Raw genomic sequence first — 26,305 nt, 5'->3', positions numbered from 1 at the left:
AAATGTGAATTATAGTATACTTTTTTTTTAGGCTGGGGTGCAGTGGTGCGATCTTGGCTCACTGCAAGCTCCGCCTCCCAGGTTCATGCCATTCTCCTGCCCCAGCCTCCCAAGTAGCTGGGACTACAGGCGCCCACCACCATGCCCAGCTAATTTTTTGTATTTTTAGTAGAGATGGGGGTTCACCGTGTTAGCCAGGATGGTCTCGATCTCCTGACCTTGTGATCCACCCGCCTCGGCCTCCCAAAGTGCTGGGATTACAGGCGTGGGCCATCATGCCGGGCCATATAGTATACATATTTTTAAATACTCTTGAGTATTATCAGTGTATACAAGGGATAATGGTAAAATAAAAATTGAGTCACCCACTCCTACCTCTTCCCCAGTGAGTGCAATGTAAAGTTGTCCTGGCCTTCGCGCTATTGACCAGTTCCTGGGAAAACAGTCCCGTACTTTCTTCTGCTTACTGCTTCTGGAATCTCATTCCATACTTCTATTGTTTTTTGTTTGTTTGTTTGTTTGTTTGTTTGTTTGTTTTTTGAGACGGAGTCTCGCTCTGTCGCCCAGGCTGGAGTGCCGTGGCCCGATCTCGGCTCACTGCAAGCTCCGCCTCCCGGGTTCACGCCATTCTCCTGCCTCAGCCTCCCGAGTAGCTGGGACTACAGGCGCCCGCCACCACGCCCGGCTAATTTTTTGTATTTTTAGTAGAGACGGGGTTTCACCGTGTTAGCCAGGATGGTCTCGATCTCCTGACCTCGTGATCCGCCCGCCTCGGCCTCCCAAAGTGCTGGGATTACAGGCGTGAGCCACCGCGCCCGGCCCCATACTTCTATTGTTAATATAATTTTTTTTTTTTTTTTTTTGAGACGGAATCTCGCTCTGTCGCCCAGGCTGGAGTGCAGTGGTGCGATCTCAGCACACTGCAAGCTCTGCCTCCCGGGTTCACACCATTCTCCTGCCTCAGCCTCCCGAGTAGCTGGGACTACAGGCGCCTGCCACCATGCCCAGCTAATTTTTTGTATTTTTAGTAGAGACGGGGTTTCACCATGTTAGCCAGGATGCTCTCAATCTCCTGACCTCATGATCTGCCCGCTTCGGCCTCCCAAAGTGCTGGGATTACAGGCGTGAGCCACCGCGCCTGGCCTCGTTCATATAATTTTTTAAGCTAATACTGAGATTACCTTTTGAGGGACTATAAATATTCTCCCATTGTTGGAGTTGCAGAGGTACCCAAAACATTTGAGATTCAAGTTTATATTCCGATGCATTTGGTATAAAGAGAAAGTATAACATTTCACCAGTTGCATTTGTGAACATTTATGTTCTTAAAACAGGTGAAGTAATTGCCAAATTACCTCATTTTTCCAAAGGGGCCATTTTGTCTATGCTGTTGGCTCCCAGTATAGAAATATGAAATTGACAGTATGATAAAATTTAGAGCATTTAGAACAATGTTCTTTTTTTCCCCTTTGGCTTATCAATAAACCAATGCTACAGAGTCTGGTGTTCTGCTTTTTCATACTTCTAAAATGGATATATCCCCCCAAAGTAATATATCCAGTTATTAAACTTCAAGTACTGTACAGTGCTTATATATAATTAATTATTGTTTTTATTTTTTTAGACGAAGTTTTGCTCTTGTTGCCCAGGCTGGAGTGCAATGGCTCTATCTCCACTCACCCCAACCTCTACCTCCCAAATTTAAGTGATTCTCCTGCCTCAGCCTCCCGAATAGCTGGGATTACAGGCATGCACCACCATGCCCAGCTAATTTTGTATTTTTAGTAGAGACGGAGTTTCTCCATGTTGGTGAGGTTGGTCTCGAACTCCCAACCTCAAGTGATCTACCTGCCTCGGCTTTCCAAAGTGCTGGGATTACAGGCGTGAGCCACTGTGCCCGGCCCAGTGCTTAAATTTAATGTCACATCGTTTTAGGCAAAAGCACACACCATTTTCTGAAAGGAAAGCATGTACAGAAATTACTTGCTGGCATGTCTTCCTTTATATTTATCTTAATTATACTTTCTTTTTTCTTCCAGAAAAATCCTGGGCAGAAGCTGGATCAGCAAGAATGTCACTCCTTATATTGGTGTCCATTTTCTTATCTGCAGCTTTTGTTATGTTTTTGGTATATAAAAATTTTCCTCAGCTTAGTGAGTAAGTATACTGAGAGATAAACTGAAAATGTATAGATATTTATAAGATGAAAGTGGATTAAGGCCAAGTGCAGTAGCTGATGCCTGTAATCTCAACACTTTGGGAGGCCGAGGTGGGTGGATTGGTTGAGTCCAGGAGTGCGAGACCAGCCTGGGCAACACGGCAAAACCCATGTGGAAATACATACATCTATATGTGTGTGTATATATATATATTTAATATATTTATATACACACACGTGTGTGTGTGTGTGTGTATATACTTTTTTTTTTTTTTTTTTTGAGACAGAGTCTTGCCCTGTCACCCAGGCTGGAATACAGTGGCGTGATCTCAGCTCACTGTATAAGCCCTGCTTCCCAGGTTCAAGCAGTTCTCCTGCCTCAGCCTCTCGAGTAGCTGGGATTATAGGGGTGGGCCACCACACCCAGCTAATTTTTGTATTTTTAGTAGAGACGGGGTTTCACCATGTTGGCCAGGCTGGTCTTGAACTCCTGACCTCAGGTGATCCAACTGCCTCGGCCTCCCAAAGTGCTGGGATTATAGGCTTGAGCCACTGTGCCCAGCCTGGAAATATATTTTAGAAGGGCAAAATATCCCAGAGCTATTAAACCCTAGTAATACCACCCTGGTATAATCATAGATTATATGAAGGACTACTAAGATGTAGTTAGACTTTCAACCAGGGCCAGCCTGATGTGGTAATGGAGAACTGTGAAATGTGATTTCGAAGTATCAGGAAGGTCATGTTTTCTCCAAATTGCCTTCCTTCACAATTCTTTTTTTTTTTCTTCATTTGAGATAGTTTCACTCTATCGCCCAGGCTGGAGTAAGTGGTGTTGATTTTGGCTTACTGTGATCTCTGCCTCCTCTCCTGAGTTGAAGGATTTTTGTGCCTCAGTCCCCTGAGTAGTTGGGATTATAGGTGTGTGCCACCACGGCTGGCTAATTTTTGTATTTTTAGTAGAGATGGGGTTTTAAACATGTTGGCCAGGCTGGTCCCAAACTCCTGGCCTCAAGTGATCTGCCCACCTTGACCTCCCAAAGTGCTGGGATTACAGGCATGAGCCACTGTGCCCAGCCTAGAGTCTTTTTAGTTTTATAAATTTCATAAGTAGGAACCTTTAGTTTACTGGGTATCTTATTGGACTTGAGAAAGAGGGGCTCACACCTCTTTTTTTTTTTTTTTTTTTTTTTTTTGAGGCAGGGTCTTGCTCTGTTACCCAGGCTGAAGTGTAGTGGCACAATTATGGCTCACTGCAGCCTCAACCTCCTGGGCTGAAATGATCCCCTACCTCAGTTTCCCGAGTAGGTAGGAGTACAGGCATGCACCACTATGCTCTGCTAGTTCTTTAATTTTTTGTAGAGACAGGGTGGGTGCTGGGATTACAGGTGTGAGCCACTGTTCCCAGCCATAGGTCAGTTAAATTTTTTTTGTCATGTAGACAAATGAGGACTCAGGCCTTTAGTCCTAGCACTTTGGGAGGATCACTTGAATCCAGGAGTTTGAGAACAGCCTGGGTCACATAGCGAGACCCCATCTGTATAAAAAACTTTATTTATTTATTTTTTTGAGACAGAGTCTCACTCTGTCGCCCAGGCTGGAGTGCCGTGGTGCAATCTCGGCTTACTGCAGCCCCCACCTCCCAGTTCAAGCGATTCTCCTGCCTCAGCCTCCCAAGTAGTTGGGACTGTAGATGTGTGCCACCATGCCCAGCTAATTTTTGTAATTTTAGTAGAGATGGGGTTTCACTGTGCTGCCCAGGCTGGTCTTGAACTCCTGACCTTGTGATCCACCCACCTCGGCCTGCCAAAGTGCTGGGATTACAGGCCTAGGCCACTGCGCCCAGCCTATAAAAAATTTTGAAATTAGCAGAGCGGCCTGGCGCGGTGGCTCATGCCTGTAACCCCAGTACTTTGGGAGGCCAAGGTGGGCGGATCACGTGAGGTCAGGAGTTTGAGACCAGACTGGCTAACATGGAGAAACCCCATCTCTACTAAAAATAAAAAAATTAGCTGGGCGTGGTGGCGGGCGCCCGTAGTCCCAGCTACTTGGGAGGCCGAGGCAGGAGAATGGCGTGAACCCGGGAGGCGGAGCTTGCAGTGGGCCGAGATCACGCCACTGCACTCCAACCTGGGCGACAGAGCAGGACTCTATCTAAAAAAAACAACAACTAGCAGAGCATAGTGGCACGTGCCTGCAGTCCCAGCTACTCAGTAGGCTGAGGTGGGAGGATCACTTGAACCTAGGAGATGGAGGTAATATTGAGCTATGATCGTGCCATTGCACTCCATCCAGCCTGGGTGACAGAGCATGGGAGCCTGCCTATAGAACAAACAAAAAAAAAGAAATGATCATAATATGCATGAAACACAAAGGTGATTATTCGAGGCTTTCCTAAGCAAGAAATCATTCAGTTCCAAACAAAGTGCCAAATATAGAGTAAAAGTAATGGAAAACTTGCAGTTTTTTGTGGACTTTGATCTGTGGTATTCAAGAAAATGTTTGAACTGTGAATTTGTTACATTTTTACTTAATTTTCATTGTAAATTATTATTTAGTTTATCATCAGGATTACCCAAAATGATGTTAAATGTTTTTGATTTACTAACATCAGTGGTTCTTTTTTTCTTTCTTTCTTTTTTTTGTTTTGTTTTTTGAGACGGAGTCTCTGTTGCCCAGGCTGGAGGCTCACTGCAGCCTCCACCTCCCGGGTTCAAGTGATTGTCCTGCCCCAGCCTCCTGAGTAGCTGGGATTACAGGTGTGCACCACCATGCCCAGCTAATTTTTGTATTTTTAGTAGAGACGGGGTTTCAACATGTTTGCCAGGCTGGTCTCGAACTCCTCATGTCAGGCGATCCACCCGCCTCGGCTTCCCAAAGTGCTGGGGTTACAGGCGTGAGCCACCATGTGCCTGGCCAGTGGTTCATTTCTTATATTCAAGTTAAAATTTGTTTCGATGTTGGAACAAATGCCTTTAACCCTTGGTTTGCGTCATCCAGAACCTTCATATATAAATTACCTGTCTCTGATTCTGCTGAGACATTAAAAAGAAAAAATTGCCTGTCTCATGAAATTATATTAAAGCATTAAAAAATAATTTATAGCTGGGCATGGTGGCTCACTCCTGTAATCCCAGCACGTTGGGAGGCCAAGGCGGGTGGATCACCTAAGGTCAGGAATTTGAGACCAGCCTGGCCAACATGGTGAAACCCCGTCTCTACTAAAAATACAAAAATTAGCCAGGCATGGTGGGACGTGCCTGTAATCCCAGGTACTTGGGAGACTGAGGCAGGAAACTCACCTGAACCCAGGAGGTGGAGGTTGCACTGAGCCGAGATCGCGCCAATGCACTCCAGCCTGGGCAACAGAGTGAGACTGTGTCAAAAAAAATAATAAAAATAAAATGAAATTAATAATAATTTATAGGCCAGGTGCGGTTGCTCACTCCTGTAATCCCAGCACTTTGGGAGGCCGAGGCAGGGGGATCATTTGAGCACAGGAGTTTGAGACCAGCCTGGCAACATGGTGAAACTCCCTCTCTACTAAAAATACAAAAGTTAGCTGGGCATGGTGGTGCATGCCTGTGATCCCAGCTTCTCAGAAGGCTGAGGCAGGAGAATCGTTTGTACCTGGGAGGCAGAGATTGCCATGAACTGAGATTCCACCACTGCACTGCAGCCTGGGCAACAGAGCAAGACTCTATGTCTCAAAACAAAAGAAAAATTATAAACTTTTAAACTTAAACATTGCTAATTTAGACTTAATAGATCAAGGCATGAAATCATTTTGGATAAAACTTCATGTTGTGAACTTGACTTTGATATTATCTTGGCAAAATTCTGTTCTAAAATTTTTCACTTTATTTCTTTAGAGAAGAAAGAGTGAATATGAAGGTTCCCAGAGATATGGATGATGCCAAGGCTCTAGGAAAAGTTTTATCCAAATACAAGGACACCTTTTATGTTCAAGTACTTGTAGCTTATTTTGCTACATATATTTTGTATCCTTTTAACTGAAAAAATGTTTTCTAATTTTGTTCAAGAAAAAGTGTAAAAGGTCTGCTCTTCATTTATACATAACTATTTTTTAAAATTTGTTATTGCAGTGTGACAATATTAAATAATTCTAAAATTAAAATGGAAAAAATTATCACTTTAATCCTATTTGCAGAACTAATTGTTTTTATGTCTGAATATTTATTAGAAGTTCTTTTGTATTCTGCTTTTTTCACTTATCAAACATTTTCCTTTATTGCATATTATTAAGATGTTTATTTTATGGGTTTGATTTATAATTGTATTCATTAACTGATGATACTACTTTATATAATTATTTTGAATTACTAGTCATCATAGTATTTTTATAATTGTTCTGTTAGGTTTGGAGGTATAATTTGTTGTTAATTTTTATAGATATGTATTATGAATCTCCTTCGTTCATGTTTTTTTCTTGCATTGTTTCTTTTGTAAAAATTCTTAAGATACTTATTCAAAGGAATGAATGTTTTTTACAATTTTTGATATATATTTTATAGAAATATATTACATTTTAACTAGTCAGGAAAATAGCTTTATTTCAAACTGCTTAGCTGTGGGTGCTTAATTTTGCATATTGTGGAGTTTAATTTTCATTTCTGATTTGTTAATATCTTTTATTCTTATCCAAACTGTTTTCCAGATCTTCTCAGTTAATGAAAGACGTAATTTACTTCTTGATGTTGTAAAAGTAATCATCCTTTTTAAACCAACTTTTTTTTTTTTTTTTTGAGATGGAGTTTCACTCTTGTCACACAGGCTGGAGGCACAATCTCTGGTCACTGCAACCTCCACCTCCTAGGTTCAAGCGATTCTCCGGTCTCAGCCTCCCAAGTAGCTGGGATTACAGGCGCCTGCCGCCATACTTGGTTAATTTTTGTATTTTCAGTAGAGACGGAGTTTCACCATGTTGGCCAGGGTCGTCTGGAACCCCTGACCTCAGGTGATCTGCCCATCTCAGCCTCCCAAAGTGCTGGGATTACAGGTGAGAGCCACTGTGCCCGGCTTTTTTTTTTTTTTTTTTTTTTTTTTTTTTTTGAGACAGGTTCTCCCCCTGTCACCCAGGCTGGAGTGCAGTGGCATAATCATGGCTCACTGCAGCCTCAGCCTCCTGGGCTCAAGTGATCCTCCCACCTCAGCCTCCCGAGTAGCTGGAACCACAGGCACACCCAGTTAAATTTGGGATTTATTTGTAGATGCCAGGTTTTGCTATGTTGTCTGGGCTGGTGTTGAACTCCTGAGCTCCTCAGCCTCCCAAAGTGCTGGGATTTCAGTCATGAGCCGCCACGCCTGACAACACTGGGATATTATATAGCTATTTAAAAAGAATCAGAAGTAGCCAGGTATGGTGGCTCATGCCTGTAACACCAGCACTTTGGGAGCCCGAGGCGGGTGAATCACGTGAGGTCAGGAGTTCAGACCAGCCTGGCCAACATAGTGAAACGCCATCTTTACTAAAAATACAAAAATTAGCTGGGCGTGGTGATTGCATGCCTGTAATCCCAACTACTCAGGAGGCTGAGGCAGGAGGATCACCTGAACCCAGGAGGTGGAGGTTGCAGTGAGCTGAGATGGTGCCACTGCACTCCAGCCTTGGTGACAGCAAGATTCCATCCCCCAAAAATAAAAATAACAAAAATAAAAAGAATCAGAAGTATCCATATGTTGTTGAGGTATTAACTCACAATATACAGATAAGTGAAAGAACAAAGGGCAAAATAGTACACAAATATGCTGTGTTTTATCTAAGAAGGGGATAATATGAGTACACATATACATAAGTATCTTGTTATATTTTTCTTAAAAAACTAATTGGCTGGGTGTAGTGGCTCATTCCTGTAATCCCAGCACTTTGGGAGGCTTCAGCAGGAGGATTGCGTGAGGCCAGTGGTTCGAGACTGGCTTGGGCAATGTAGCTAGACCCAGTTTCTACGAGAAATACAAAAATTAGCTGGATGTCTTGGTACATGCCTGTAGTCCTAGCTACTTGGGAGGCTGAGGTGGGAAGATCACCTGAGCCCAGGGAAGTTGAGGCTACAGCGAAGCATTTAGCCTCTGCACTCCAGCCTAGGTGACAGTGAGACTGTATCTCAAATAAATAAACCAGTAAAAATGTTTACCTGTAGGGAGAGATAAAATGGTAGGACTGAAACTTTTCTTAGCGTAGGTTTGACTTTAGAACCAAGTAAATGTTTTACATAATTACAAAATCAAAATGAAAAAAGAGAATAGCAGGAATCTTAAGAATCAAAAGCAACCTCACACTCATTAGGATGACTATCATGAAAATAACAAGTGTTGGCAAGGATGTGGAGAAATTGGAACTCTTGAGCACTGTTGGTGGGAATGCAAAATGATGCAGCTACTATGGAAAATAGTATGGCAGTTCCTCAAAAATTAAGAATAGTATTATCAGGGCCGGGTGTGGTGGCTCACACCTATAATCCCAGCACTTTGGGAGACCGAGGCAGGCTGATCACCTGAGTTTGGGAGTTCAGGACCAGCCTGACCAACATGAAGAAACCCCATCTCTTCATGTATTTTTTTGTAGCGATGGGATTTCATCATGTTGCCCAGGCTGGTCTCGAACTGGAACTCTTGGGCTCAAGTGATCCTCCCACCTCAGCCTCCCAAGGTGCTGGGATTACAGGTGTGAGTCACCAGGCCTAGCCAAAAATCTTAAAACTGTTTTTAGTAATCATATTGTTAGTAGTAATAATGTTGTAAAATATTTAAATATGTGGAAACGTTTTAGATTATTAATACTAATGCATAGTATATATTTTATACATTTACTATGTTTCATAGTATATAAAGCACAAATAGGCAACTATGTTGGTGTTGTCAAGAACCAAGATTTTTCAGTGTAAGAGAAGAGAAATCTAAACAAAGTTAAGCTCAAGTCACATTCCCATTTAAAAGGAAGCATAGTTTTGACTACTAGTATAAGATAAAGGATAGAACATAAACTACCCTAAGTATCCAATAGGCAAAATTCAATAAATGGTAAATTCTACAAATGATCTGGTTTCTTCAGTAAATTGAAAGAAAGAAAAAATAAAGACCCTATGCTTAAGTGATCCTTTGAGCAAATACTTTGTGTGGACTTCTAGATTCTGATCAGACTAGTCTTTAGGACAATAAGGAATTATAGTTAATTTCTTGAAGTCTGACAGTGGTATCATATTTATGTTAAAAAGAAAAGGAGGCCAGGCACGGTGGCTAACACCTATAATTCCAGTACTTTGGGAGGCCGAGGCAGGTGGATCACGAGGTCTGGAGTTCAAGACCAACCTGACCAAGATGGTGAAACCCTGTCTCTACTAAAAATACAAAAATTAGCCAGTGATGGTGGCAGGCATCTGTGATTCCAACTACTTGGGAGGCTGAGGCAGAGAATTGCTTGAACCTGGGATGCGGAGATTGCAGTGAGCTGAGATCACGCCACTGCCCTCCAGCCTGGACGACAGAGCGAGACTCCTACCACAAAAACGAAAGGAAAAAAAAAGGAATTGGCTGGGCGTGGTGGCCACACCTGTAATCCCAGCACTTTGGGAGGCCAAGTGGGGTGGATCACGAGATCGGGAGATGGAGACTATCCTGGCCAACATGGTGAAACCTGTCTGTACTAAAAATAAAAAAAATTAGCTGGGCGCGATGGCACACGCTTGTAATCCAAGCTACTCGGGAGGCTGAGGCAGGAGAATCGCTTGAACCTGGGAGGCAGGGGTTGCAGTGAGCCAAGATCATGCCACTGCACTCCAGCCTGGCAACAGAGCGAGACTCAGTCTCAAAAAAAAAAAAAATTATTTTTATTATTATTATAATTTTTTTGAGATGGGAGTCTCACTCTGTTTCCCAGGCTGGAGTGTAGCGACGCGATCTCGGCCCACTGCAACCTCCGCTGCCCGAGTTCAAGCAATTCTCCTGCTTCAGCTTGCCAAGTAGCTGAGATTACAGGCACCTGCCACTGCACCCGGCTAATTTTTTGTATTCTTTGAACTCCTGACCTCATGATCCACCTGCCTCAGCCTCCCAAAGTGCTGGGATTACAGGTGTAAGCCACCGCACCTGGCAGAAAAGGAATTATTTTAATGATATTAAAATATTCGGACATTGAAAAATGTGGGTTTTTTATTTTTATTTATTTTATTGATTTATTTATTTTTTGAGACAGAGTCTTGCTCTTGTTGCCCAGGCTGGAGTGCAGTGGCGCGATCTGGGCTCGCTGCAACCTCTGCCTCCTGTGCTCAAGTGATTCTCCTGTCTCAGCCTCCCGAGTAGCTGGGACTATAGGCACGTGCCACCATGCCTGGCTAATTTTTTTTTTTTTTTTTTGAGACGGAGTCTTGCTCCGTTGCCCAGCCTGGAGTGCAGTGGCGTGATCTTGGCTCACTGCAAACGCTGCCTTCCGGGTTCACGCCATTCTCCTGCCTCAGCCTCCCAAGTAGCTGGGACTACAGATGCCCGCCACCATGCCCGGCTAATTTTTTTGTATTTTTTTAGTGGAGATGGGGTTTCACCGTGTTAGCCAGGATGGTCTCGATCTCCTGACCTCATGATCCGCCCGCCTCGGCCTCCCGAAGTGCTGGGATTACAGGCATGAGCCACCGTGCCCGGCCTAATTTTTGTATTTTTAGGAGAGATGTCCTTTTACCATATTGGTCAGTCTGGTCTCAAACTCCTGACCTCAGGTGATTCACCCGCCTTGGCCTCCCAAAGTGCTGGGATTACAGGTGTAAGCCACTGCACCTAGCCTATTTTTATTTTATTTATTTATTTATTTATTTTTGAGATGGAGTCTCACTCTGTTACCCAGGCTGGAGTGCAATGGCACAATCTCGGCTTGCCACAACCTCCGCCTCCCGGGTTCAAGCGATTCTCCTGCCTCAACCTCCCAAGTGTCTGGGACTACAGGCGCGCACCACCACGCCCAGCTGATTTTTGTATTTTTAGTAGAGACGTGGTCTCACTATGCTGGGCAGGCTGATCTCGAACTCCTGACCTCTTGATCCACCTGCCTTGGCCTCCCAAAGTGTTGGGATTTACAGGTATGAGCCACCGCGCCCAGCCTTATTTTTATTTTTATTTTTTTTGAGACAGAGTCTCACTCTGTTTCCCAGGCCAGAGGTCAGTGGCATGATCTCGGCTCACTACAACGTCTGCCCTCTGGGTTCAAGAGATTCTCGTTTCCCAGCCTCCTGAGTACCTGGCATTACAGGCATGAGCCACTGTGCCTGGCCAATTTTTGTATTTTTATTAAAGACAGGGTTTCATCGTGTTGGCCAGGCTGTTCTTCAACTCCTAGTCTCAAGTGATCCACCCTCAGCTGCCTAAAGTATTGGGATTACAGGCGGGAGCCACCGTGCCCAGCCTGAAATATGTTAATATAGGGCATCATAACACTAGTTTCTCTACTTTGTTTTTTTTCCCCCAATTTCAGCTGTAATTTTAGGTTTCCTTTTCAGAGAAGTAGGAATTGCACCAAATTTTGGGAAAGGAAAAAATACAGTTGCGTTAAACAATAACAACAAAAACAACAAAACACTTCCTGGGAACTTGTCCTCATTTATTTCTGCTTCTCTCAATTTCCTCAAGGGAAAATTTCCATTTATCTCCTTTCATCCTTTGGAGTCTTGCTTTCTTTTCTTTCTTTCTTTTTTTTATTATTATACTTTAAGTTCTGGGGTACATGTGCACAGCGTGCAGGTTTGTTACATACGTATATGTGTGCCACGTTGGTTTGCTGCACCCATCAACTTGTCATTTACATTGAGTATTTCTACATTTATATATGTGTGAAACTATCCATAATATGATGTTTTGTTTTGTTTTGTTTTTGAGATGGAGTCTCGCTGTGTTGCCAGGCTGGCGTGCAGTGGCGAGATCTCGGCTCACTGCAATCTCCTGCCTCCCGGGTTCAAGCGATTCCCCTGCCTCGGCTTCCCGAGTAGCTGGGACTACAGGCGCCCACCACCACACCCGGCTAGTTTTTTGTATTTTAGTAGAGACAGGGTTTCACCATGTTGGCCAGGATGGTCTCGATCTCCTGACTTTGTGATCCGCCTGCCTCGGACTCCCTAAGTGCTGGGATTATAGGCATGAGCCACCCCACCCGGTCCATATAGTACAATCTTAACCCAAAAAGTATGTGTGTGTGTGTGTGTGTCTGTGTGTGTGTGTGTGTGTGTGTTTTGTTTTTGACAGAGACATGTAGGAGACAGGTGGAAAATTTGAGGCTGATGAACCAAAGAGAATTTCGAGTTTTTAGTACTATATGTGGTTGATACTTGAAGCCATGGAAATTGCCAAATTTATCAAAGAAAAGGGATTGTGTGACTAACAGAATGTTAGAGAAATTTCAGAGTTGAGGGCAAAGAGAAAAATCTAGAGAAGAAATTGCCTGTAATGTAGAAGAAAAAGTACAGTTCACTGAAGCCATGTTTCATGCAGGATGAAGTGATCCTATGCAGGGATCACTGAAAGGTGACTATTGAGAAAAAGTTATTATTGGCTGTGAGGAAGTTTCAATAGCATAGTGGAATAGTAAAGCAGGTCACAGGGAACGAGGAGAGAATCTCCTCTGAGGAAGTGAAGATGAGCAGTAGCTGGATAGGATACCCTGGTTGAGGTTGTTTTTTAAGTTATAGACAACTGAGTAGTTTTGTAGAGGAGGCATCCTGTGAAAGAGAACAGAGTTGAAGGTGAAAAAACCCAGGAGGAAGGAGGAGGAGATTGAAATGAGAACATGAGTAAAATGGGAACTAGAGAAAAAGGAATAGTTAATGAGTGAAGATAGATGGAGAGATGTTGAGGGAATTCACTTTGACTTGTGAGTAAATCATATTAGAGGGGAAAAAGGTTCAGATCCAAACTGGGAACGACAGGAAAGTAAAAAAAAAAAAAATTCTATTTTAAAAACAAGATTTGTGGCCCGGGTGTAGTCGCTCATATCTGTAACCTCAACACTTTGGGAGTCCAATGTGGGAGGATCGTTTGAGCCCAGGAGTTTAAGACTAGCCTGGGCAACTCAGCCAGACCTCATCTCTACAAATAATAAAAATTGGTGTGCTGACACACGTCCGTGATCCCAACTACTTGCAAGGCTGAAGTGGGAGAATTGCTTGAGCTTGGGCATTTGAGGCTGCAGTGAGCCATGAGTGCGCCACTGCGTTCCAGCCTGGGTGACAAAGCAAGACCCCTTCTCAAATAAGATTTGTGACTTTTACTATATTTTGTAATTTCTATTCTTATTTTTCTTATTTTCTTTTATTCTCTTGTAGTTCCTATTCCTTTAAAATGAGTAGTGACTTTAGGTAAACCTTCATAGTTAAATTAGAAATAATTGTATGTACATGATTTCCCTGAAAACATTTGGGAGTAAAATAAAATGTATTAGAGAAGCACTAAAAGATTACGGAAGACCTTTTCTTTTTTCTTTTGTTCCTCCCCCAAAGTGCCCGGTTCCTCTCTATCTAGAACATACGGATTTTTGTCTTGGAAGCCTTTTAGTAGCACACACTTACTAGTATTTATGATACTGTTTAGTAAATGGTCAACTTAGAGGCTAGACCTTTGGATATAATCTCATTGTATGATAATTTTAGTATTTATACTTTTTTCCTGAAATGTTACATTTGTCTTTTAAAAATTCTACTTAATTATGTTCTAATCCTTAACTTAAAAGTTACCAGCTTGCAAACATTTGCTATTCCAGGCTCTATATTTCTCAGTATACTCTCAGGGTTTCTTTATCCCTTTCCACTAGCCTTATTTCTTGTTTGTTTGGTAAGTATGAAAAAATAAAATGGGGAGACTGAAAAAAAAAACAATAGAATGATGAGGATGATGATGATACTTTAATCCTACTAGTCTATGTAAGCATAAACTCATTAATTGAAGAGGAGTTAATGTTAAAGTCCCTCCACAAGGAGGTGTTATAATTTGTTTTTCCCCCAGAACAGACCAATTATAGACTTAGTTGCATTTATAAGCTATGTTTTAGCTTTTCTTTCCTATTGGATTTTGTAACTGCGACAGTCCAAGGAGTGTTGGTGAGCACAATGAGTTAAGTCCCAGAGCCAGAGGTGGTGTTTTCAAGCTTAGGAACTGGGGGGTCGGGGGGAGGGTGGGGGGGAGGTGGAAATTGGCTCCTGAAATTTTATTCTTAGGCTAAAGCCTAGCATTAATTATTTGGATATAGTCACTAGGTGTAATCACAAGTGCCAGTTTGTTTTAGCTGATCTCATTTGAGGTACATTTTGGTCTGAGAAAGTACTAGATCATCTCTGCACAAGATATGTCATGCAGAGTACCCTCCCCACCTCTGAAAGAAGTAAATTAATTGAGCTTTTTACTTAGGTGAATAAATCAATGTGAGTAAGACGGAAAAATACAAAATGCTTATGGCTTCTTTTGTTTTCCAGTGTTCTGGACTTGGTGCCTCTTTCTGTTATATGCTTTCCTATTTAGTTGGGAGACCAGTTGTATACAAATACCTAACAGAGAAAGCAGTAAAATGGTCACAGCAGGTAAACATGTATTTTTAAATTATTTGATGTAACTCTTTGTTAATTGGAAGGTCTGTGTTTAGTCCCTACATGAATTAACTACATGTATTAACCCAACATAAATTAATTCCTAAGTTAACTCAAGTAATAAGAATTATCTTCTGACCAAATAAAAATGGGTGGTAGGCAAATATGAATGTTAATAATTTCAAATACAAATGTTTCAGACCTGTGATGGTAATTTTAATTCTTTATCTTAGTAAATTTAATCAGCAGAGAAGTCAGTGTGAATATAAAGGCATCCACATAATTAGATACCTATCTGTTTTATGTTAATGCAGTATTGTGTGCATCTGTTATGGAAACACTTGTATCAGCCAACTCCCAGTGCATTTTTTTCTTTTCTTTTTTTGAGACGGGGTCTTACTCTGTCACCCAGGCTGGAGTGCAGTGGCATGACCTCGGCTCACTGCAACCTCTGCCTCCTCGGTTCAAGCATTTCTCCTGCCTGCCTCAGCCTCCCAAGTAGCTGGGATTATAGGTACATGCCACCACGCCTGGCTAATTTTTTGTATTTTTAGTAGAGACAGGGTTTTACCATGTTGGCCAGGCTGGTCTCGAACTCCAGACCTCAGGTGACCCACCTGCCTCAGCCTCCCAAAGTGCTGGGATTACAGGCATGAGTCACCACTGGCCTTTTTTGATGATTTCTTTTCTTTTTTGAGTCAGAGTTTCGCTCTTGTTGCCCAAGCTGAAGTGCAATGGCGTGATCTTGGCTCACTGCAACCTCTGCCTCCCGGGTTCAAGCGATTCTCCTGCCTCAGCCTCCCAAGTAGCTAGGATTTCAGGCGCATGCCACCATGCCCGGCTAATTTTTTGTACTTTTAGTAGAAACGGGTTTCACCATGTTAGCCAGGCTGTTCTCGAACTCCTGACCTCAGGTGATCCGCCCGCCTCAGCCTCCCAAAGTGCTGGGATTACAGGCATGAACCACCGCGCCAGCCTGATTATTTCTATTGGGTATACTCTGAAGTATCAGGAATGAGAATTTGAAATAAGGTGTTTATATTAAGCAACTTATTTTGAAGTTGTCCTCATCTGATGTTAATTCTTTTCTTTCTTATGACAGGTTGAACGTCATAGAGAACATCTCATTAACTACATTATATTTTTGAGAATAACACCATTTCTGCCTAATTGGTTTATTAATATCACATCTCCTGTGATAAACGTGCCATTGAAAGTTTTTTTTATTGGTACTTTTCTAGGTAAGCCCTCTGGTTCTTGCTGTGTATGAGCTCACTGTGTACTTATCTAACAGTGTCCAGCTGGGCTAGATTACATGCATGCTCTCTGCAGATTATGCCAGCACCATCTAGAATTCTTGGGCACAAAGCCTGGCTGTATAAATAGATGCTCAGAAGTGTTTGTTGAATTGTGTTGATTTAGGTTATTTTTGTGTCGCCTCTTTAAAGGAGAACACTTTCTACTGTATTATCGTTTTAATGATATAGGGTTAAGCAGGACCTATAACTTCCAGTCCCTCTAAGTGGAGAGGAAAAAAAATCAAATTGCCTTTTTTGAGCAATTTTCTCCTATGTCCCTTCCCCTTCCTCTCCCCCAAGTCTCGATCTGTCGCCCAGGCTGGAGTACAGTGGCATGATCTCGGCTCACTGCAATCTCCGCCTCCCGGGTTCAAGCGATTCTCCTGCCTCAGCCTCCCAAGGAGCTGGTACTGCAGGCACACGCCACCACGTCTGGCTAATTTTTGTATTATTAGTAGAAATGGGGTTTCACCATGTTGGCCAGGCTGGTCTCGAATTCCTGACCTCATGGTCCACCTACCTCAGCCTCCCAAAGTGCTGGGATTATAGGCGTGAGCCACCGCGCCCAGCCCTTTTTTTTTTTTTTTTTGTAAATGTTGCTTTGGCAAAATAGCTCCTTTGTTTTCTAATCAAGTATTGAAATGTTGAACTTGAATTTTCAGTAGAGAACTGATCCTATTTTTCCTTTTACTGAAACCAGCTTTTATTGTGGATGTTATCAAAAGTATGGAAAAAGCAAGGATCAACAAACTTTCTTGCTTTTAAGGAAATAATACTTGATTTTGAAATTAATCAGTGGACATGAAAATTACTTACATATTTTGTGAATTCTCATGATTCTTTGTAGGAGTGTTTTGCTCTTCTTTCCAGTTCGAGTTGAATTGTTTAGAAGTCAAAAATATGAGCAGATTTCTTACATATTGAATACCTATTAAAGCTTAAGTTAATACTTGTGAGAATATGTCTTTTTGAAAAGAATAACCAAAATCAATTATTTATTGCTACTTTAAAAAAAAAATTAGCTGGGCGCGGTGGTTCACGCCTATAATCCCAGCACTTTGGTAGGCCAAGGCGGGTGGATCACAAGGTCAAGAGTTCGAGACCAGCCTGGCCAATATGGTAAAACCCTGTCTCTACTAAAAATTCAAAAATTAGCTGAATGTGGTGGCAGGTGCCTGTAGTCTCAGCTACTCAGGAGGCTGAGGCAGGAGAATCACTTGAACCCAGGAGGCAGAGGTTGCAGTGAACCGAGATTGTGCCACTGCACTCCGGCCTGGGCGACAGCAAGACACTGTCTCAAAAAAAAAAAAAAAAAAGAAAGAAGGAAAGAATGAAAAGAAAAAAAAAAATGGACAAACTTACATCAGCATGGGGAATTTTTAATTTTGTTAAATGTCATATCCATGGAATCTAAAGAGAGAATTTTTGTTTCTATCTCCATTTTATAGGTGAAAGCCAGAGATTTAGTTAATTGCAGCTTTTGCCAAAGTAATTTATTTCCCTTTGTTTTGATTTTTAGTGAAATGTCATCATTCTCTATGTACTTTTGTATACACTGCTCTCTTTACTCACACTTTGAGTATCTTGACCTTGAAATTGCTAGAACAGAGCACGTTTCTTTCTTTCTTTTTTTTTTTTTTTTTTCTCTTTTTGAGACAGATTCTCTCTGTGTCGCCCAGGCTGGAGTGCAGTGGCGTGATCTCAGCTCATTGCAACCTCCGCCTCCTGGGTTCAAGTGATTTCTTCTGCCTCAGCCTCCCAAGTAGCTGGGATTACAGATGTGCACCAACACACCCAGCTAATTTTTGTATTTTTAGTAGAGATGGAGTTTCACCATGTTGGCCAGGCTGGTCTCAAACTCCTGACCTCAGGTGATCTGCCTGCCTTGGCCTCCCAGGGTGCTGGGATTACACGTATGAGCCACTGTGCCAGACCTGTTTTTTTTTCTTTTAAGGTTTTTGATAGTCTGGGTGTGGTGGCTCACACTTGTAATCCCAGCACTTTGGGAGGCTGAGGTGGGCGGATCATCTGAGGTCGGGAGTTTGAGACCATTCTGACCAACATGGAGAAACCCCATCTCTACTGAAAATACAAAATTAGCCGGGTGTGGTGGCACATGCCTGTAATCCCAGCTACTCGGGAGGCTGAGGCAGGAGAATTGTTTGAACCCGGGAGGCGGAGGTTGCAGTGAGCCAAGGTCGCGCCATCGTGTTCCAGCGGAGGCAACAAGAGCGAAACTCCGTCTCAAAAAAAAAAAAAAATCATTATCCTTAAGAGGTGATTAGGAAAGATTGAATTCTTTATATGGAAGTAAACTTGAGCTTTAAATTCTTAATTTTTTTTCCAAAATGGAAATAGCTGTGTTGTTTTAAGAAACTTTATGCACACAGAACATTTTAATTTTTTAAAAACAATTGCGGTGGTTTTTACTGTATCTTTTTATATTTTATTTCAGGTGTCGCACCTCCTTCTTTTGTAGCCATTAAGGCAGGAACAACACTGTATCAACTTACAACAGCAGGAGAAGCTGTTTCCTGGAACTCAATATTTATTCTGATGATCTTGGCTGTTCTTTCTATTCTGCCAGCCATCTTCCAAAAAAAACTAAAGCAGAAATTTGAGTAAAAATAATCATCTGATTTTTAGTTTTGCTGTCATCACCATCTCAGGATTAACAGGTGCATCCATTTATGTTTTAAAATCACCTCTTCAGTAATTAAACAAGGAATTTGTAAAATAAAATTTCCTATCAGATAGTTAAAGTAATACATTTAAGTGACAAGGGGAGAAGAAAGTAAAAATGGAAATTGGTATACTGTGAAAAGTGCTATCAATAGTTAAGGTAGACATCTTAGACATCTTATAAATTATTATACCAAGGGTAGCTGTAGATAATAGTAGTGTGGTAGGAAATTGTTGATCCAGCTAATTCATTCAATTTAATTGAATATTTTTTATCTTTAATAACTAAAACAGATATTTTTAAATTCTAGATTTTTTAAAGTAGTGTTGCAGGTTTTGTTAATGTTAGGCTTTTTTCAGAGCATAAACTGGAAAACTTAAAAAGAGATTTACATTTTCTTCCTCTTTTTTTTTTTCTGTTTTGAGACGGAGTCTAGCTCTGCTGCCCAGGCTGGAGTGCAGTGGCGCGACCTCCGCTCACTGCAAGCTCCACCTCCTGGGTTCACGCCATTCTCCTGTCTCAGCCTCCCGAGTAGCTGGGACTACAGGCGCCCGCCACCATGCCCGGCTAATTTTTTTGTATTTTTAGTAGAGACAGGGTTTCACCGTGTTAGCCAGGATGGTCTCGATCTCCTGACCTCGTGATCTGCCCGCCTTGGCCTCCCAAAGTGCTGGGATTATAGGCGTGAGCCACCGCGCCTGGCCCATTTTCTTCCTCTTTTGAGGTAATGGATTTGTTTGGAGATGGCATGTTAGTAGACGACTGAATATGGAAAGGATATCAAGTTATCTATTTTGTTAATTTTATTTTTGTTTTTTATCATCTAGATTTTTATCATGGATTAGTCTGAAATTCAAAGTTCTGGCCAGTCTGTTTTCTTTTATCTTGTAGTTTTGACAGTATTTCCACTGTGCATATGCAAAATGGGTATTACATAACTGTATCATATTTGGTATTGATAATTTTTTTTTTTTTTTGAGACGGAGTCTTGCTGTTGCCCAGGCTGGAGTGGAGTGCGTGGTGTGATCTCGGCTCACTGCAAACTCCGCCTCCTGGGTTCAAGCGATTCTCCTGGCCCAGCCTCCTGAGTAGCTGGGATTACAGGTGTGTGCCACCATGCCCAGCTAATTTTTGTGTTTTTAGTAGAGACGGGGTTTCACCATGTTGGCCGGGCTGGTCTTGAACTCCTGACCTCAGGCTATATGCCCACTTCCACCTCTCAAAGTGCTGGGATTACAGGCATGAGCCACTGTGCCCAGCCTGGTATTGATAATTTATATTCAGATAATTTGTTATGGCTCTTTAATATCCCACAAGGGGCTCTAAGAAGCAAACATTCAAGAGTATGTAGTTTTTAGACATTAAGTTAATTATTTTAAACAGTGACAGCAAAACACAAGTGATTAAATATAGTTTATTTGTTCCAATGACTAAATTTTACCTCATTAATCTGGTCATTAAGGAATATATTTAATAATATTATGTAATTATTCTTTTTATGCATGATACACCTAGAAAAATGCCTTTTGTTTCTATTGATGGCTTTGTTGTTTGGAGCTACTTTTGATTACTTATTGCAGTTTCCCAATTTAGTCTTTACTTTATCTAACTCACAAAGTAAAATTAACTGATCACATGGCAACTACTGTATTTAAATAGTTCTGGAAAAATGAAAGTGCTTTTTGCTGCTTGGTAAATGGGTAATGCCCTTGATTCCTTGACTGTAGGACATAGCTGATCTAAAGTACTCTGTCAGTTTTACCTTCACCCATGACTGTCATTAGTTGTCAAAGTTGAAAAGTACTTTAGCTGTGAGAAATCCTTGTATGTTTTTATTATGAGAGGTATAATCATCCTCAAAGCCTGTTTTTATTACATGATGTGGAGTGATTATTTTTTCTATCACAGTGTTAACAGATGGATTTTATTGTAAATACAAAGAAAATATATTGATTATTGTAGTATTCTTATGTCACCTGGCCTTTTGCGTGAGATTATTTATTATTTCTAGCAAGGCTTTCTTCCTTTCTTATTGCCCAGAGACTGACTGATACATCTTTTGTTATTTTTACACATACATTAAACATAGCCTTTTTGGACAAATTCACTAAATATTAATGTATAAAATGTAATTGAGTAAATTTTTATCAGAATTTTAAAAATAAAAGAGCTTAGACTCAGTAGAACTCAGTAGAAGCTTCACTATTTACTCCAGCGTGTGTAAATTGTACTTACTCTATTATCAGAGTATATTTACTGTCCTTACCGTTGATTCTTTCCCTTTGCTAATTTTTTTTTTTTTTGTTAATGGTAGCTGCGACTTTAGGTGGGGTATATTTTCTTCTCCTAAGAGAATAGACAGTTTTTCCAGATTCATCATCATTGACTGTCAAGAAAGGACCCTTCAGCAAGGCTGTACCCTCAATGCAGTTGATGGCCTGCCTGTCTTCACGGATTCACAGACTTGGCCTGATGCCACATGTAAATTCAAGCTTTGGCTTGTGGTAACAACCACAAGAAGACAAGCGTCTGTGGTGCAGAGGCAAGCAGGCTAACTAGAAGTTGACAAGCTAAGAAAGTGAAACTGTTCTTTCTTAGTTAACAGTCTTTCTCTGGAGCTCTGTTATTTTGAGTATAATATTTCCACGACACTTAGTAAATGCAAGCTAAAATGTAATAATAATAAATTGTATTGGAGAAACCTAAATGTCACATTTGGGATTTATTTCATGGAAGTACTTACATTAAAAAACTCTGGCCGAGCAAGGTGGCTCACGCCTGTAATCCCAGCACTTTGGAAGGTCGAAGCAGGTGGATCACCTGCAGTCAGGAGTTAAAGACCAGCCTGGCCATCACAGTGAAACCCCGTCTCTACTAAACATATGAAAAATTAGCCAGGTGTGGTGGCACACGCCTATAGTCCTAGCTACTTGGGAGGCTGAGGCAGGAGAATCGCTTGAACCCAGAAAGTGGAGGTTGCCATGAGATGAAATTGTGCCACTGCATTCCAGCCTGGGCAACAGAGCCAGACTCTGTCTCAAAAAACTAAAAACAAACTCTTGGTTGAATGAAAGTATATTCTTAAATTTCGATGTACATTTTCACCACTAAGAACAATGAAATGGCCGGGCACTGTAGCTCACACCTGTAATCCTAGCACTTCCAGAGGCCAAGGTGGGTGGATCACCTGAGGTCAGGAGTTCGAGACCAGCCTGGCCAACATGGAGAAACCCCGTCTCTACTAAAAATAAAAAATTGGGCGTGGTGGTGTGCGCCTGTAATCCCAGCTACTTGAGAGGCTGAGGCAGGAGAGTCGCTTGAACGCGGGAGGCAGAGGTTGTAGAGAGCCAACATCACACCAGTGTACTACAGCCTGGGTGACAAAGTGAGACTCCATCTCAAAACAGGCCAGGCGCGGTGGCTCACGGCTGTAATCCCAGCACTTTGGGAGGCCGAGGCGGGTGGAGACAAGGTCAGGAGATTGAGACCATCTTGGCTAACATGGTGAAACCCCGTCTCTACTAAAAATACAAAAAATTAGCCCGGTGTGGTGGCGGCCGCCTGTAGTCCCAGCTACTAGGGAGGCTGAGGCAGGAGAATGGCATGAACCCGGGAGGCGGAGCTTGTAGTGAGCCGAGATGGCACCCCTGCACTCCAGCCTGGGCGAGAGTACGAGACTGTATCCAAAAAATAAATATTTAAAAATTGTTTTTTTGAGGTGGAGTGTCTCTCTGTCGCCCAGGCTGGAGTGCAGTGGCGCCATCTCGGCTTATTGCAAACTCCGCCTCCCGGGTTCACGCCATTCTCCTGCCTCAGCCTCCCGAGGAGCTGGGACTCGCGCCCGCCACCTTGGCCGGCTGGTTTTTCGCACTTTTAGTAGAGACGGGGTTTCATCGTGTTAGCCAGGATCGTCTCGATCTCCTGATTTAGTGATCCGCCCGCCTCAGCCTCTCAAAGTCCTGGGATTACAGGCGTGAGCCACGGTGCCCGGCTAAAATATTTAAAACTTGTAATTGTTGGCTTTTGAAGATTTTTTTTTTTTTTTTTTGGAGACAGAATTTCGCTTTCGTTGCCCAGGCTGGAGTGCAATGGTGCGATCTTGGCTCACTGCAACCTCTGCCTCCCAGGTTCAAGCGATTCTCCTGCCTCAGCCTCCGGAGTAGTTGGGATTACAGGCACGTGCCACCACTCTCAGCTAATTTTGTATTTTTAGTAGAGATGGGGTTTCTCCGTGTTGGTCAGACTGAACTCCCGACCTCAGGTGATTCACCCTCCTAGGCCTCCCAAAGTGTTGGGATTACAGGCGTGAGCCACCACGCCCAGCCGGCTTTTGAAGATTCTAAAGCAATTTAAATTGTTTAGGTACGGCCGGGCACAGTGGCTCAGGACTGTAATCCCAGCACTTTTGGAGGCCAAGATGGGCAGATTTCCTGAGGTCAGGAGTTTGAGACCAGCCTGGCCAACATGGTGAAACCCTGTCTCTACTAAAAATAACAAAAATTAGCTGGACGTGGTGGCTCACGCCTGTAGTCCCAACTACTCAGGAGGCTGAGGCAGGAGAATTGCTTGAAACCAGGAGGCGGAGTTTGCAGTGAGCACCACTGCACTCCAGCCTGGGCAACAGTGTGAGACCTTGTCGCTAAATAAATAGTTGAGGTAAGTATTTCTTTTTTTTTTTTTTTGAGACGAAGTTTCGCTCTCATTGCCCAGGCTGGAGTGCAATGGCGTGATCTCAGCTCACCGCAACCTCCGCCTCCCAGGTTCAAGCAATTCTCCTGCCTCAGCCTCCCGAGTAGCTGGGATTACAGGCATGCATCACCACGCCTGGCTAATTTTGTATTTTTATAGTAGAGACGGGGTTTCTCCATGTTGAGGCTGGTCACGAACTCCTGACCTCAGGTGATCCGCCCGCCTCAGCCTCCCAAAGTGCTGGGATTACAGGCGTGAGCCACCGCGCCTGGCCAAGTAAATATTTCTAGTACATACAATGAGTTGTTTATGAAGGAATCTTTTTAAAGTTCTCTGGCTTTTTGAAAATGTGTATAATCAAAAGGGCTGAAGCTTTCCTGATAATCATTCGGTGGCCATAGTTAAGATGTTTAGAAGATACATCTCATTGCAGTTTTCAGTATTCTCATTATTATTTTTCTTTATCTGGGACAAACTTAGTCTGGGTGACTTGAGGCAGGATATTGCTTAAGCTCTCATCCTCATTTTTCTCATTTAGAATAAAGAGGTCTAAGGTCCAGGATCCTTACAGCTCAGACATGATAAGATTCTCTGAAATTAATGAAAGATTAATAAGCTGCCCCCAATTCAGAATATTAAATTAAGCATACCTTGCTTTGTATAGCTTGTTTTACATCTTACAATATACTTTCACACACATTTAAGTAAATTAACTTTTTTACTTTTTTGAGACAGAGTCTTGCTTTGTCATCTAGTCTGGAGTGCAGTGGCGTGATCTCAGCTCACTGCAACCTCTGCCTCTTGGGTTCAACCAATTCTCCTGACTCAGCCTCCTGAGTAGCTGGGATTACAGGTGCCCGCCATCGCGCCCAGCTAATTTTGTATTTTTGGTAGAGACAGGGTTTCCCCATGTTGGCCAGACTGGTCTTGAACTCCTGACCTGGTGATCCACCCCAACTCGGCCTCCGAAAGTGCTGGGATTACAGGCATGAGCCACCGTGCCCAGCTAATTTTGTGTTTTTAGTAGAGACAGAGTTTCACTATGTCGGTCAGGCTGGTCTGGAACTCCTGACCTCAGGTGATCCACCCGCCTCGGCCTCCCAAAGTTCTGGCATTACAGGCATGAGCCACGGCGCCCAGCAGCTTTTCTATTTAGTAGAGAAATGTTGGATTTGATAAATGAGGATGGAAGACAAGAAAAGAATGAAGTAGAGGCACAGGAGGAAGCCATGTGATGAGACAGCACAATGAATGTTGACTTTCTGGTTCTGAGAGTCTTGTGTTCTGCTATTTGCTAGCAGCACGCTGGGCAACATAGCCCTACTGTTAGCTCATATGGTGGTTTTGGATGAAGTAGAAAAGGATGTCGCTGGGCACGGTGGCTCATGCCTGTAATCTCAGCACTTTGGGAGGCCAAGGCGGATTGCCTGAGCTCAGGAGTTCAAAACCACCCTGGGCAACATGGTGAAACTCCATTTCTACTAAAAATACAAATAATAATAATAATAATAATAATAATAATAATAATAATAATAATACCAGGGTATGGTGGAGCACTCCTGTAATCCCAGCTACTTGGGAGGCTGAGGTGAGAGAATCGCTTGAGCCCGACAGGCCGAGGTTGCAGTGAGCCAAGGTCGCACCACTGTACTCTGGCCTGGGAGACAGAACGAGACTCCATCTCAAAAAAAGAAAAAGAAGATGCCCCTTTCTTTTTTCTTTGTAGAGATGGGAGTGGGGGTGCTGGGTCTCACTGCATTGCCAAGGCTGGTCTTGAAATTCTGGGCTGAAGCAATCCTCACAGCTAGGCCTTCCAAAGTGCTGGGACTACAGGCACGCACCACTGCGCCTGGCCAGGTGCCTCTTTCTTAAGATATTTTACTGCCATCTGTTGGAAAACTGTCGTCAACCATATAAATTAATAATGAGTACAACGATGGTGTCTCATGGTACCATGTACACAAATATGAGCAGCAGCTCTGCCTGTCAGCTGCAGGGCCCCTGGGGCCAGGTTACATATGCTGATAACTCACAACTTGAGTTTAGCAAACCTTGAGGGTGGCAGGCAGGAGTTGAGCCAGCAGGCCAAGGAGTGGCCCAGCTATATCACCCCAGGGTCCCAGCCTCAAAGGTGGTCAGTTGAGTTGCTTCTCACTTTATTGTCTTGCCCGTGGCAGCCCAGGTAGGTTGTTTTGGTGGGGGCTTTTGGCAGTTCCAACGTTTGTCAAAACCTACTACATGGGAGTGGTGTTTTTTCTAGGTAAAGTTTGTATAGGCTTACCAAAAAAAATCTATGTATTTTACATTTCACAGGAATTATATTACCTTTTATGGTCCACATATCTGTATTAATTACAAGATCTGGGACCAGGAGCAGTGGCTCACACCTGTAATTCCAGCGCTTTGGGAGGTCAAGGCAAGCAGATTGCTAGAGGCCCAAAGTTACAGACCAGCCTGACCAACATAGCGAAACCCCGTCTCCACTAAAAATTTAAAAATTAGGCCAGGCGTGGTGGCTCATGTGTGTAATCCCAGCACCTTGGGAGGCCAAGGTGGGTGGATCACCTGAGGTCAGGAGTTTGAGACCAGCCTGGCCAACATGGCAAAACCCTGTGTCTACTAAAAATACAAAAATTAGCTGGGTGTGGTGGCATGCACATGTAATCCCAGCTACTCGGGAGGCCGAGGCAGGAGAATTGCTCAAACCCCGGAAGCAAAGGTTGTAGTGAGCGAAGATCCCGCCACTGCACTCCAGCCTGGGCGACAGAGCAAGATTCCCTCTCAAAAAAAAAAAAAAAAAAGGCCAGGCATGGTGGCTCACTCCTGTAATCCCAGCACTTTGGGAGGCCTAGGTGGGCAGATAACAAGGTCAGGAATTCGAGACCAGCCTGACCAACATGGTGAA

The 26,305-nt window shown here is 42.9% G+C and overlaps 1 protein-coding gene across 4 annotated transcripts in view; it reads left to right on the top strand.

Moving 5' to 3' along the window:
- The window catches only part of TMEM41B (transmembrane protein 41B), a 34,907-nt gene extending 13,489 nt beyond the window's left edge, over positions 1 to 21,418 (top strand). The window contains exons 2-8 of one of the 4 annotated variants that reach the window (XR_682993.5): positions 2,040 to 2,157; positions 6,031 to 6,159; positions 13,888 to 13,981; positions 14,620 to 14,724; positions 15,833 to 15,971; positions 18,484 to 18,706; positions 21,026 to 21,418. Coding sequence is in view for 1 of the 4 variants with exons in the window: in XM_003312913.6 (XP_003312961.3) it covers positions 2,040 to 2,157; positions 6,031 to 6,159; positions 13,888 to 13,981; positions 14,620 to 14,724; positions 15,833 to 15,971; positions 18,484 to 18,653 (755 nt within the window). In the remaining 3 variants the exon portion in view is untranslated. Of the gene's footprint in view, positions 1 to 2,039; positions 2,158 to 6,030; positions 6,960 to 7,748; positions 7,813 to 13,880; positions 13,982 to 14,619; positions 14,725 to 15,832; positions 15,972 to 18,483 lie in introns of those variants that run through there. The other 3 variants (XR_010147138.1, XM_003312913.6, XR_010147139.1) reach the window with 3 other exon arrangements.
- The last annotated feature ends 4,887 nt before the right edge of the window (positions 21,419 to 26,305 follow it).

The sequence above is a fragment of the Pan troglodytes genome, chromosome 9 (assembly GCF_028858775.2).
Source record: "Pan troglodytes isolate AG18354 chromosome 9, NHGRI_mPanTro3-v2.0_pri, whole genome shotgun sequence".
In the NCBI taxonomy this organism is placed as follows: domain Eukaryota; kingdom Metazoa; phylum Chordata; class Mammalia; order Primates; family Hominidae; genus Pan; species Pan troglodytes.
The sequence above is the reverse complement of the archived record's forward strand: the minus strand, read 5'-3'. Positions and strand labels throughout refer to the sequence as shown.